The sequence below is a fragment of the Coloeus monedula genome (assembly GCF_965178545.1).
Source record: "Coloeus monedula genome assembly, chromosome: 4".
NCBI classification, from domain to species: domain Eukaryota; kingdom Metazoa; phylum Chordata; class Aves; order Passeriformes; family Corvidae; genus Coloeus; species Coloeus monedula.
The window spans coordinates 14,908,186-14,922,281 of record NC_138784.1 but is presented as its reverse complement, the minus strand read 5'-3'; the positions used below and the strand labels follow the sequence as shown (position 1 = coordinate 14,922,281).

The 14,096-nt window shown below is 45.5% G+C and overlaps 2 protein-coding genes across 3 annotated transcripts in view; both read left to right on the top strand.

Annotated features, from left to right (window-relative positions):
- The window catches only part of STK38L (serine/threonine kinase 38 like), a 45,918-nt gene extending 41,530 nt beyond the window's left edge, over positions 1-4,388 (top strand). The window contains exon 14 of the mRNA XM_082280997.1: positions 299-4,388. Within this exon, the coding sequence (XP_082137123.1) occupies positions 299-426 (128 nt within the window). The 3' untranslated portion in view covers positions 427-4,388. The remainder of the gene's footprint in view (positions 1-298) is intronic.
- An 8,539-nt stretch (positions 4,389-12,927) lies between these two features.
- The window catches only part of BMAL2 (basic helix-loop-helix ARNT like 2), a 31,530-nt gene continuing 30,361 nt past the window's right edge, over positions 12,928-14,096 (top strand). For both annotated transcript variants that reach the window (XM_082279946.1, XM_082279945.1), the window contains exon 1: positions 12,928-13,055. In XM_082279946.1, coding sequence (XP_082136072.1) covers positions 12,995-13,055 — 61 coding nt within the window. In that variant the 5' untranslated portion in view covers positions 12,928-12,994. The remainder of the gene's footprint in view (positions 13,056-14,096) is intronic.

Below are 14,096 nucleotides of genomic sequence, written 5' to 3'. Positions count from 1 at the left end.
TAGGGGCTTCTGTCAAGGTATGGAAGCCTGATAAAGTGTGTAGACGTAATAAAGAAAAAGAAAGCAAAACAACCCCCCCTACCCCCACCTTTTTCTGCTTCAGAGTTCTATCCTGAAATTGTAACTCAGACCATTGACAAAAGGCAACTGACCTGATTAGAAACACGATTTCTTCCAGGAGTTTCTGCTGACTAAGGAAATAGGAGCTCAGAGCTGTTTAGCTCTGTGAAAAGTCCTCTCAGAAGCAGCCTGGGTTTAACTGTTTTAATGTGTGTTTGCTTTTGTTTCTGAATTCTAGTGCCAAACACGACGGAACCTGACTACAAGTCCAAAGACTGGGTTTTCCTCAATTACACCTACAAGAGGTTTGAAGGGCTCACCCAGCGTGGCTCCATCCCTTCCTATATGAAAGCTGGGAAGTTGTGAAACAGAACACAACCCCCCAAAGGAAATTGCAAACACAAACCTCAGGTAGCTGCATCACCAGGCCCACTTGGCATTAGTTATCAACACATCGACTCTGGTGCGCATCGATTTCACACAGAAATTCTACAGGATTAGGATTTCTAAGACTACTACAGGAATTAGTTGGCAGTGCCAGCTGGCTTTTTTTTTTTTCTTTTTTTTTTTTTCTTTCCTTTCTTTTTTTTTTTTTTTAATATTTGAATATTTTTGTTAACTTTATTATACAAAGGTACTGGAATAAAAGGAACATGCATCCCTTTTCCTGCACTGCCTACGTGTGGATAACGGTTAATTATGCCTCTCTGTACTGTGGCTTTGTTTGTACTGTAAACCATCTAATCCACCCAGGAGGGAAACATATCATTTGATGCAGCATTGTTGTACTGCTCACCTGGTGGGGTTTAGATATGCAGTATAAAAAAACTGTCCACATTTGCAAACCTCTCTGAGCAGTTGCTCAGGGGTGTTCCATTTGTGGTCTGCAGATCCCCCATGACTGTAGCACATGGAATTATTTTAAATAGCAGTGTCCTCTGGGCCTCCTTGTGTCCTGTGTGCCCTCTCTTGCCCCCAGTGCAGGATTTTACCAGCCCTTTATCGTCATCCCTTTTGTCCCTTTTCCCACAGTGTGTGGCAGTGAGGCAGTCCCTGTGATCTGTTTAGTGGTTTTTCTGCTTTAAATGATAGTTGGCAGTATTGCTGTTTGAGGTGATGATGCCTCCTGGTAATTTCAGAAGAAAAAAGGAATCTGAATAAAAATTATCAGTATTTTTAGCAGAATGGAAACATTCTGATATGAAGTTTTGAGGAGATGGCAGAGTTTCCAAGACTGCATTCCTGCCTCTGCTCTAAAGCAGATAATCTTTGAGCTGCTCATAATTCAAACATCCTCTTTTCTCTCTGCAAAATGTGTTCTAGAGCAGTGATCAGATTGGTGCTTTTTGTTTTTTTTCCTCCCTGAGCAGCTGCAGGCAGAAGGGATCCTGCTCTAACCTCTTCTCTCCGGAACAGCAGCCTCTGCTCACGTAGAGGAACTGGAGTGTCCCACTAGACTCAGACTCTCCAGTGGGCTCCTTTTCTTCCAGTATCTCTACCTGGCAGGGCCATGGGATTACAAGGGATCAGCTGAGCCTGCAGCCCAATTTCCAGGGACCACCTAAATGTTCTTGTGGCCAGTCTGCAGGATGGTGACAACCTGGCAGCTGAGCCAGGTCTCCTTCCCCTGGGCAGAGGAAACAGAAGCAGAAATACCTCCATGAAATACCTCCATGTGCAGGCTCTGCTTTTGTTCATCAGCCCAGCAGCAGTTCAGGACTGACTTGCACTCCCTGAACAGTTTGCAGTTATCTGGTCACTGGTGACTTTCTCTGCCTCACAGCTTTCTCACTCACAGCTTATCTGCAGGGCTTTGAATCTGTCACAGTACAGCAGAGATCTCTGCTGTCATTTTCTGGTCAAAAGAGCTGTACAGCAATGAACAATTCTCCAGCAGCTGAACAAGCAGAGTCACTGTTGCTGTCTCCCTCCTCTGAGACCAGTAAAAGGTGCCCTAAAACGTCTGCAGCCCCCTCCAAGTGGAGCACAGGATGTTTTGGCATACAGTAGGAAAGATTCCACTGGACAGGCTTTTGCAGCAATATGGAAGCTACTGTTATAAAGCTGTTAGAGAAATATTTATTGCTGTTAGGCACTGTGGTATCAGCTGTTCTGAATTATTTGTATGCTCTGAAAAACACAGTGGGATGTTCATCTGCTGCATAAGAGCCCATTTGCCTGCCAGATTTCTGTGCATCAGTGCCTGTGATGTGCAGGAAATCTTCCCTGATCCAGCCAGGTTCCCTGATCCTGCCTTTCCTCCATGGTTTTGTTTCCCTTCAAGCATCTAATAATTGTTATTTATACCAGTTTCAGTCTTCAGCTTCTCAAAGAGGAGTAGCCAGTGCCTCAGGGCTGTCCAGTGTTACATCAGAGCAAAGCTAAGCTGAACTTCTGCCTGAATGCTGGACTGAGGTGGGAACAGCTCCTTGATCTCCCAGGTTTGCTTCCCAGACTTTACACTAATTAACATCCCTGTACTACTGCTGGGGCAAGGTCCTTAAAAATTCTCCAGTGTTGTTATTAGCCTTGTCAGTGTGGTGAGGCTCAACCTGTGGCCATCCAAAGGCTGTACAAAAACAATAACTCACTTAAATCCACCTTTCAGACGTCATTCTGCCAGTGCCCCAGCAGCTCCTGAGGCTTCTCAGGAAAGGAAATGCCTTTCCTAAGGCCTTGACTCCAAGACAGGGAAGCTCAGGCAGAAAAAAAATCCTGAGATGCAAACTTGGCCTCAAAAGACACTGCTATTCAAAACAATTTTCATTGGTTTTAATTTCCAGTCTCATCCATGGGGCACCGTGTGCACTGGAATTGGAATTCCTGCAAAAACCACCTTTCAGAAGAGCACAGTAACCCCATTAACGTGACCTACAAAGAAGTCTTTGCTCAAACTTGTTGAGACAAGTTCAGTTTCATGGAAACTGCAAATGTGCAGTGATACTGGTGATTTTTTTTTCCTGTGGGGCTTAGGGGAGGGCAGAGAAATACACACTTAATTTAAAGCTATCTATTAAACAATTATGTCTGTACATACTCACTGGTTTACAAACTCGGGAAAAAGCTCAACCCTTCTATTTGCAACACTAAGGATAATACTCGTTTAAAACTGCAGATGATTAATCATATCAGTGCTCACATAGGAGCTATATCCATAAGGAAACAACAGCCTGCAGCCTATCTAGCATAAACTCCTGTATTGTGGTAGTTGACTTTTTAAAATTTTTTTGTAAACATAGCGTTATTTTAATCAGTAAGTCAAGTTAAACAATATTAACTACTGCTTTTAGGATGATAGGGGTTTTTTTTAAAGGTGAAACTGTGACACTGTAATGGATTAAAGAGAACAGCAGGTTAATCTACACTGGCTTTCAAAAAAAAAAAAAGGAAGTGCAACATATCTTTAGTTTTGTTATTTCTGTCTGATTCCTTTGGATGGTTGTGTGTTTTCCTTTGGCAATGTTTGTCACTGTGCCATTTATTTTTCTTATTCTTGGAGTACCAAAGATCCTGAAATGGCTTGATGATTGCAACCATGTGAAAATTTATTTTCTGGAAGTATGTTTTGTTAAGCTTTTGTTAAAATGTGGAATTGTGTATGCAAATTGTTATCAGAGGTTTGCTGGGACGTTTACCTATTCCAGTAGGGGAAACTTGAGTGCATTGATGGAAGTGGAGAGCCTGAATCCAAATTCGGATCAGAATTCCCTGAAAGTGGGGAGGAAGCTTGGATTGGGAACTGCAGCTGAGCTTTCGCACTTCATTCCATCTCCAGTCAGCGTGAGTGAGTGGCCTTAGGTACAGGACATCAGCAGCGGTTGTCTCGTGTGCAGAAGGAGTTAAAAAAAAAAATTGCCAGCATTCAGAAATCAAATCTTGTTGATACTGCATTTGCACTGTTCAATTTGCCTTGCTGGAGAGTTATAGAAGTGTTATTTTTATAGGTCAATTGTTCCCCACCTGAGCCGTTGGAGACAGTCTGGGATAAGGGCACCTGCTGGGGGGAGATCAGCTGGGGGCACCAGGAATGGGCACCAGGAATGGCACACAGCTCTGCTGTCAGCTCCTTCCCTAGGGCTGACATTCCTCCTGTGCCCAGCAAGCAGGGAATGCTGCAGCCTAGCCCAGGTAATGCTTAGGAAGTGCTCTCACTTTCTCAATAACAAGAGCAATTACAGGCGTTGTAACACACCGTACCTTGTCCTTTTACTGTTGGGATCTCACAGCAGCTCGTTCTTGGAGTCAAAATGGCAACTGCTATATTTTTCCTAGACTGTTTCATTAGTTGTGGTTGGGAAAGATACATAGAAGCATTATAAAAATTTATATGAGGCTTTTTACAGCATTTGAAAATAAAAGTAGCATTCTTTTTGTAAAGTCGCAGTTTTTGTTTCTTTCACCCCGGTGTACTGGATTTCTCTTCCAGAATGGGAAGCATCTAAGGAATTGAGATCCTATTTTGTGGATTCTCATCTTGAATTCCACAGACAATTAAACACCCCAGTGTTGTTACACTCAATCAGAAAGCAGAGAAAGCAAATACTGTTTGACTTGTCCCACCTGCAGTCACGTGAAGAAGCTACTTCTCAAATGGTTTCTGATCTCCAGAGTCTTACCTTCCCCATAGGCTGTAATTTATCCAGGAAAGGCTTCCACAGGCAGTTGTGTCCTTTGATCCACTATAGAAACCTTTCTGTCCTACTGTTCCACTTTCCCTGCCAAGTTCAGAGCGGCAGCAGCAGATGCAGTGAAAATTGTGTGAAAAAATGATCAGAGTGGAGCAGCTGAAGGCCAAAAGAAGTGAGTAGCCACTGCCTGGCCTTGTCTGGAGCCCTCCTGAGAAGAACAAGGGGCATCCCTCCTTCCACTCCAGAATTCCTGCTCTCAGTAAAGGTAAAAATACGACAGAATTTTGCAAGTTCTGTTTAATGGGATCACCCTTTTCTTCCCTTAACTGTGCGTGATTGTATGGCAGAGCTACACATCATAAGGAAATACAAGTTTAGTTCTTTACCTCCTTGTGTTTCCAAATCAGGTATTCCTCAGAAAAAGCACTTGAATGGAAAATATGAAGGCTATGCCTTCAGCATGAGTAAATCTCTTTTAAAATGTGATCTTAATTTAGGGTTTATAAGACATACTGCAAACATCTACATTTTTCATTTCTTTGTTCTTCTACAAAGTGTGCCTGGTATCTAAGCAAAGCAATTATGCTTTGGGCAATAAAAGGCTTTTTCTGACAATCTTCCTAAGGAAAGAGAAGGGGAGGAGTATCCAAACAGTCTGTCTTGGGAGTGAGGACAATAGTGGCTCCCAGCTCTAGACTAGGCAAGGATACATTTGTAGTTCTGGAAGTGCTTAATGTATTTGGTAATGAAGAAGGTTGTCAGGGGCTGGCCAGGGAGGTTTGGAGTCCCCATCCCTGGAGGTCTTTAAGGAAAGATTGCACGTGGCACTCAGTGCTCTGGTCTGGGTGACAAGGTGGGCATTGGTCACAAGTTGGACCCAAAAAATCTTGGAGGTCTTTTCCAACCTTCACGGTTCTGTGGTTCCATTTCTCTAAGGTAATGTGATTCATTACAGGTTTGAATTTTAAATGTCAGAGAGGTACTAAAATGCCTGTCCCACAGTTGGATTTCCCAAGTGAAAGTGGGTTCTAAAGGTGCATGCAGGCCCTGTCCCCTGTGAGCCACGCTGGGTTCAGCCATGCCAGGCTCTGCAGCATGGAATGCCTGCTCCTAAAAACCACCGGGTTCCAGGTGCATTGATACTGGGACAGCTGAAGGGAAAATTGGTGTGGCTGTCATGCACTGAACTGGCACCAGGGTTTGGACACTTCATCACTCAGGAACAGTGGGTGTGAGAGGAAATGAATCTTTCCAATGCAGAGAGCTTATCTTGCTGCCTCCTGCTCCTCCCAGTGCCACTCCTTAGGTTATTGGAGCCCGTGGAGGTCCCTGTTCCCAGGGGAGATGGGGTGCACAGACTTCAACCTTCTCATGCTGAGGAGGGAATGAGTGCAGGTTTCTCCTTTCCCAACCAAGCCCCAGCTCTGCTAGGAACAGTTTGTTTCGGATCTGAACCGACCCTCGGTGCCATATCTTGTTTCCGTACCAGCTGCTTTAATCTGTTTCTAGTGAGCCACCATCTGCTGTGGCTTCTCCCTCTTCCAGGAATATGTGCTGGCTCTCCATGCTGTCCCCAGGCAGTTCACTTCCACTGGCAGCAGCTCCTTCCCCTCCAGGTGCCTCTGCCCATCCTCCCCGCTCCAAAGACAAAATCTTTGCCCTTGCCTCTACATTTCCTGCCCTTGGAATTGAATGATGAGAGGGCGGCTCATGAGCAGGGTAAGCGCTGACCCCTTGAAGCTGTTGTGCAAAAGTGTAACCACCGCCCCTGCTCCACATCTTGCAAGAGAGACTGCAGCTACAGAGAGCAAGTGTTACAGACACATGGAGCTAACACCTTCCCTCCTTCCTTCGAGAGATGTGGGCAGGATCTGCCCCCCAGCATGGCTGTACAGGCTGGATGGAGGTGATGGAGCTCCAACAGGAGACAGATGCCAGGACATTCCCCCTGACCTCGTCTGTGCATGTGTGGCCGTGCACAAAACAGACTGGACACAGGAGCAGTGACTTACTGTGAGTGCAAAACTGCAACAGTTTTGGACACTTGGTTTCCCTAATTCTACTTCTGACTTCACTATACCTACTTAATACTAGTGAATAATCAGATAAGAACTGCAGTAACTTTTCTGGTCAGGACAGTGTGAAATCACTGGCAATCTAGACACACACGTCAGGATCTTCAGTCCAGCAGGCTTTCTTTGAGGTCTCATCCAACTCCCACTGATGTCAGCAAAAGATCCCTATCTAAAGCCCAAAGAAACCAGGAACAAGAATGGTCTTCAAAGCAAACTGGTTGCTGATGCCATGCTTTGGTGTTCCTTACAAATGAGACAAAAAGATCTCACTGTTTATACAACTTGGCTGGTTGAAAAGCAGGATGTGGAGAGGAGGCCTTTTGGCTTCAAATGCAGTGGTGTAAGAAACTTGCATGGCACTTCTGCTGTTAAACAGGACAATATCATCTGGTTTTTAATAAACAAAATCAAACTAATGCCTCGAGGAAACTTTGCAAAATGTACAATTTATTTAAATGCCATTTTTAGGTTCTCATTAGGCATTCAGAAATTACCAGTTTCTGCCAGGAACAAAAAGGCTGTTTCAAAACTGAAGATTACTTTGTTTTTAAATCAGAAGCGGCACCATCAAATTGAGAGACTGTGGGGTAAGAGATTTAGAAGCAAGTGAATTATTTTGTGGGCACAAACCTTGCCAGCCTCGACTCCAAAATGAAGCAGGCACTTTGGAAAATGTTAATCCTTTTGACTGTCTTTAATTTTGTTAGAAGATCACACACTATATTATCATCCTGGTGGCTCCACTACTGAGATTAGAGAAGGAGAGCAAGTAGGATTTGGATGCTCTTCTCGAGTTAAACTTGTTTCATCATGCAAGGAGTTTGTCCAGACTCCCAGATATCCAAGGCCAGAGTATATCCCTATCACAATCTGGTTGGATACTGCAGAACATAATCCATGCTCCTGGTATTGTGCCAGCACAGCACAGTTCATTGTTAGTGAAGCCTGAATTGGGGTTTTTTTGGTTGGGGTGGTTTTTTTTGTTGTTGTTGTTTGGGTTTTTTTGGGGTTTTTTTTGTTGTTTTGTTTTTGTTTTGTTTTTTGTTTTGTTTTGTTTTTGTTTTTGTGTTTTTTTGTTTGTTTGGTTGGTTTTTTTTTGTTGTTTTGTTTTTTGGTCGGTTGGTTGGTTGGTTGTTTTTTGGTTTTTTTTTGTGCTCTGTTTTGCATCTTTGAGGGGCTTCCATAGTAATTATTGAGCAGAAATAATTTTAAAGAGCTTATTTTTACTGTTGGCCAATGACAGTATGATTATGCTATTTATATAATTTTTGAAGGAAAAGGCTCTCATATTTGGGGCAGAACTTCGACTTTAAAGTGACAGCAGATTTTACTAATACACAGACACAGAATTTATAGCAAAGTCAGCAAATTGCTTGTGGTGCCCTTAAAAGTAATCCAGTGACCTTCAGGCAGAATAAAATACAAATAACAGACTGAAATAGATTTTTTTTAAAAAAGATTAATTCTTTTAACCGGCTAACTTGTTCACATGTCCTCTACAAAAACCACACTTGATTGTGTACTTTCAGCCATGTAAGACCGTGGTCTGAGGAGAAACCATAAACATTTGTGTTCTGGGAGAGAAGGTTATGAAAAATCTCTGATTGTACTTACAAAGCTGAGTCACTTCAGTTTCCTGCTAATAAGTTTCAGCAGGAAAACATTCTCTGGCTCACCCTGAGCAGTCATCTAGGGGTGTATTTGTGTGAAGTAACACAAGTCACCCTAATAATGGAGAGTGACTCCCAGTGTTCCCTTTCCCAGGTCTTGTTGGTGAGGTGTGTGTGGGGCCAGCTTGGCCCCAGCAAATACACAAAGAAATCCACATCCTCTTCAGGACAGCATCTCCCATGTCCTGGGAAACAGCTAAGACATGCTATGCTTTGGCTGTGACGGAAGAGAAAAAAAGGAAGACTAATACAGACCCTTTAACTGCTCAGTCTCAGGCTATTATTTAACTGCCCCGAGGTTTGATTGTTATTTTTACCCCTTTAGCACGTTGTTGTATAAGTTGTTTGGAGAAAAGAGGCTATCCATGGCTTACATAAAGCATTCTGTTCCCTATTTTATAGCTGAAAGCTATTCAAGAGAAAGTGCTCACCTGAAAATGGGGCAAAAATATCAAGTGTGGCCTACTCAGAATCAGTGCCTTACATAAACTGGGATCCCGCTCTGCCAAGACTCGAGGCAAACTGCGCCATAAACACCAGTTAATGTCATGTATTAAAGGTTCAGTGAAGAGTCCAATCATCACCTTTGAATAAGAAACAAGTATAATAAATGATGTCTCAAATCTGTGGTAATGATCTTCATGTTTGTAGGAATTATCCAAGTGCCAGGTGACAAGACACTGCACCATGGATGAGGAACACAACAGGCAGAAATACTGCCAAGAGACTGATCTGATTTTCTGACCTAGTGCCAAAAACTTCTGCAGTGAATCGCAATTGCACTAAAAAATATGAAATAAAATGCAAATAAGGTACAGTAGCTCTGTTTCTAGTGAGTCAGTTAAAAGAAATAAAAATTTTAAATGTCCTCAATAATGTTCCCATGTGGAGAGAGTTTGTATTTAATAGCTGTTTAGCTATTAAGCTTGTTAAAACAGTTATGGGGAGCTATTTAAATGTTTAACTCATTGAGCATTATAACAACAGCCATCTTCAACTTTCTGTGGTTCCTGAGTCCTTGAAACGTTTTCAGTCAGTGTGGCTGACTCACTTCTGAAATCCCCTTAACATTTGGGTGTCCACTGATGATGCAAACCTGGAGGTGGGAGCTCCCAGCTTCAAAACTGGGGCAAGACAGTATTTTAGCAGGACAAAACATGACATTTCAGCTTCCTGGGAATAAATTCTCAGACAATTTTCTCAGTATCAGTTGTGGTATATGAATAAAATTAATATGCATTAATGCTAACAGTTTTCTCAAAGACAGCAACAGCATCTAAACTCATGATTTTTAGCTCTCCCTGCTGGTTTTTTATTTCATTTAGGGCAGAAAGGGTGTGTAATTCCTTCTGTACAGTGCTAATTCTGCAAGACCAACTGAACCCAGCATGATGGAGACATATATATATATATAAAATTGCAGTAGTAACAGTGGGATTACATAGAACATAAAGCTCTAAAATGACAAGTCAGATTTCCAAGGGAAAAAAGTACCTTATGAATAAGTGTGCACTGACACTGTCACAGAAGCACAGTGGGATTTCTTCAGCAGCATCCCCAGCTGGGAGCCATGATTCCCTGGCCTGTTCCCTGGAATATTCTGTCAGAGCCATGCATACGCTCCTTCCACGTGCTCTAACCCTTGGGCTCAGCCATGGGCAAGATGCTGAGCTGCCCACTCCCACACAGACAAGGAGCTTCCACATCAGATGGGAAATGTGTTGGGAGCTTCCAATTATAAAAGATGTCATGAATGGAGTTCAGGACTGCGTCCGAGGAACCATCCTCAAGATTATAGTGAGTTTAGACAAGTGAATTCTGCATACATCTCTGAAATCTACAAAGGAAACACATCCCTGTTTTCTGGTTGGGTTTTTTCTTTCCCCAACTCTACCTAACTAGGTGAGCTGCTGATTTTCCACCACATTACATAAAATTCATAGGTGTTCGAATGGATTTGGCTCGCAGTGTTTTGTGAGGATTTGCTTTCTCAAGCCCTTAGAATCACAGAATCACTTAGCTTGGAGAAGACCCTTGAGATCATCGAATCCAATTTTAACCTCAGCACTGCCAAATCCACCACTAAACCATGTCCCCAAGTGTCACGTCCACATGTGCTTTAAATACCTCTGGGGTTGGTGACTCCACCACTTTCCTGACAGACTGTTCCAATGCTTGACAACCCTTCAATGAAGAACTTTTTCCTAATATTTAATCTAAACCTTCCCTTGCACAACTTGAGGCTGTTCCCTCTTATCCTATTGCTTTTTACTTGGGAGAAGAGACTGATCCCAACTGTCTTTTTGTGTGTATTTAGTCACATTTTCTTATTCACTTTTAGCAAAGGATGTTTTTATCCTAAGAGTCTGCCCCCATGTCTGAAAAGAACTGATCGCTTGTCTGCAGCGACATAAATTTTAACAACTTAGATACTGACCACTAGAACTGATGATGAAAGAACATAACATCCGTTGCAAAACAATACATCTCCTTTTGCCAGCTCCACAGGATCCCTACTACTAATAACAGACAGAGGAAAGCCCCCGGAACAGTGGGAGAAGAACACCTGCAGAAGGAGCTTCCTTCACTGTAGCTCCGGCCTCACTGGTGAGCAATACCAGCTGCACTGTAAGTTCCCTCGTGCCTGAGTTCATAGAATCATGGAACATCCTCAGTTGGAAGGATCACTGAGTCCAACTCCTCCAACAATCCTGTGCCTGAGAGCATTGTCTAAATGCTCCTGGAGCTCTGGCAGCCTTGGGGCTGTGACCATTCCCTGGGGGAGCCTGTTCAGTGCCTCTGGGGGAAGAACCTTTTCCTGATATCCAGCCTAACCCTCCCCTGACACAGCTCCAGCCGTTCCCTCAGGTCCTGTCCCTGGTCACACAGAGCAGAGATCAGGGCCTGCCCCTCCTCTTCCCCAGGTGAGGAAGCTGCAGAACTGCTGTGAGCTCTGACCTCAGTCTCCTCTTCTCCAGCTGAACAGACCCAGTGCCCTCAGCTGCTCCTTGTGTGGCTTCACCTCCAGGCCCTTCACCATCATCTCCATAACCCTGTCTTGGACATTCTCTGAGAGCTTTAGATTTTTCTTATATTGTGATGCCCCAACAGAGAGAAGCAGCACCTGTGCAGCCCATGGAGATGGCACAGGTCAGGATTTGTGTATTTGAGCAAAAGCCTCTTCTGTCACACCTGCGAGTGGAACTGAGAGAGCACAGGCTGCACCAACACGGGGTAGGACAGTCAGAGAGGCTCTGTCATGTGGAAGAGGCACTGCTGAGGTCCATACATGTTGTAGAGGTTTCATTTTGGATAGGTTCTAGTGGGATCTGCTGGAGGGAAGGAATGCCTGGGAACAGCTGGAACACACTCATCTTTTACAGGTGCACCTTGAGGTCTTTCTGCAAAAGGAACACACCTTGCTCACACCAACAAGGTGTGAACCAGAACACCGTGATGGGCAGGTTCACTTCAAAAGCACGCTCCTGGTACTACCAAAATCCAGCTACAGGTCTGCTAACACAATTCAATACACTTGTGAAAGTTAACCCTGGTTTATGCTACTTTTCACTGATAGGTGTGACTGCTCTCTGACCACTTGTAGAGGCCTCTGCCAACCAAAACTATTCCAAGATCCTGATGCTTCCTCAGACAAAGTGTCCTCTGCACAGCACTCAAAGAAACACCAGCCCTGCCCAGCCTGGGACACGGGCAAGGTGCCAGCCTGAGTGTTGCAAAATGGGGAGCATGTCAAGATTATCTTAAATCAGGATATTCTTTCATGCAAGGTCTTTGTATATTTCCAAGCCTAACCAGCAAAAATGGGTATCTAACCATTGGAAGAGGCAGCTGCCAGCATCCCTTACTCAAGGACATCCTGGAACTAACATGAAGTAAATCAATGTTGTTGATGTATGTCTGTATATACATTGCTAAGTTGGCAAAATACTCCGGGTCGATGTGTTCTACAGCTGAATTATATTCATTGTAACACAAAAAAAATCACATCTACGTGTCAAAAAGATCTTGCTCAGGTGAAGACACGCGTAGAAGTCAGCTGCACAGGAAACTTATATGGAAAATCCTAAACAGTCCTAAAAGAGGTGCTGTGCTTGGAAACTTACTAACTGAATTTCCGTGCATAAATAACGGCATGAAAACTCCAGTGGTAATGCCTGATTTGTGGTACTACCACAGAGTAGCCAGGCTTGGGCAGCTCTGAATTAAGCCATGGGTGTGTCTCTGGACTAACTGGATGTTACTGCAGCGGCAATTGGAACTCTTGGGTCGTGGCACGCCGGCTATCGAACCCGACGGGGAGCAGCGCCATGAGGGGCCCGGCGCGCGCCGCCACCGCCCCCCGCCCGCTGCCCCAAATCTCGCGAGAGGCGGCGCGCGGCCGGGGCGGGGCCATGGCGGGCGGGGGCGCTGAGGCGGGGCTGGCGGGGCAGCCCGCGGTCCCTCCCCGGCGCCGGCGGCTCCTCCTCGGCTCACCTCAGCTCACCCCCTGCATGCCGGCGGTGCCGGGGGCGCTGTGGAGCGGGGTACGGGGCCGCCCGCCATGGCCGAGGCAGGAGCGGGAAGCGCCGAGGGCGCCGAGGAGGAGCGGCGGGCGGCGGAAGGTGGGAGCGGGTCCGCCCGAGGAGCGAGCGGGCGGGCGGGCGGTGGGTGCCGCGTCTCCCTCTCCCCTCTTGCGCTTTGCCCCGCGCGTGGGGGGCGATCGCGGGTGCCGTGTGTGGGGTGTGTCTGCCTGTCTGTCTGTCTGTCTGTCTGTCCGTCCGCCCGCCCGCCTGCCTCGGTGTTGTGGCACGGGTGGGTGTTGTGGGGCTGGTGCCCGTGAGGCACTGCCGTCTTTCTTCGGGGGCGCTTGGGGCTGGTCCTGTGCCCGGGGCCGCTCCGGGGCCGCTCGGGTTTATGTCTGATTCCCGCTGGGCGCTCCTAGCTCGCTGCTCCCGCTCAGTGGAGTTCAGTGCAGGCACCTGGAGCCCTCGTACGGAAACCACAGAATCACGGAATGGGGTTGGAAGAGACCTCTGGAGATCGTCCAGTCCCCCACCGTGCCAAGGCAGGAGCGTCACCAGGTGGGTTTGGAATGTCCCCGGAGAAGGAGACTCCAGGCCCTCCCTGGGCAGCAGCTCCAGGGCTCTGCCACCCTCAGTGTACAGAAGTTCTTCCTCTCACTGAGATGGAACTTCTTGCGTTTAGTTTGTCCACTGCTCTTTGTCCTGACACTGGGCAGCAGTGAAAAGAGCCTGGCACCGTCCTCTTGGCATCCGCCTGTGTAGTGGTCAGTGTGTGCTGTATTGCTGTTACAGATGTGTCGTCACACTGATGTGATGTGCACTAAAAATCTTGTTTGGTATTTTTTTTTAACTTAGTTTGTAGTTCACTGTTTCTGGTACACGCTTAGCCTTGCCTTCCTAAAACTCTAGTATGATTTTTTTGGTAGTTAACATAATTTAGTATTTTAGGTATAGTGATTTTGGCTTTTCTATGTGTGTGTGTGTTCATGCCCACGCTTGTATGGCGACCAAGGTTTGATCTTTCCTTGCTTTTAATCATAAGTTTCTGGTACTAAATCAAGGCTGGTTGTAAACCACCAGCTGCTGCTCGTGTTCCTGCTTGGAAACGAGTACGGTGCTTCCCTTCTCCGAGTAGAAGGG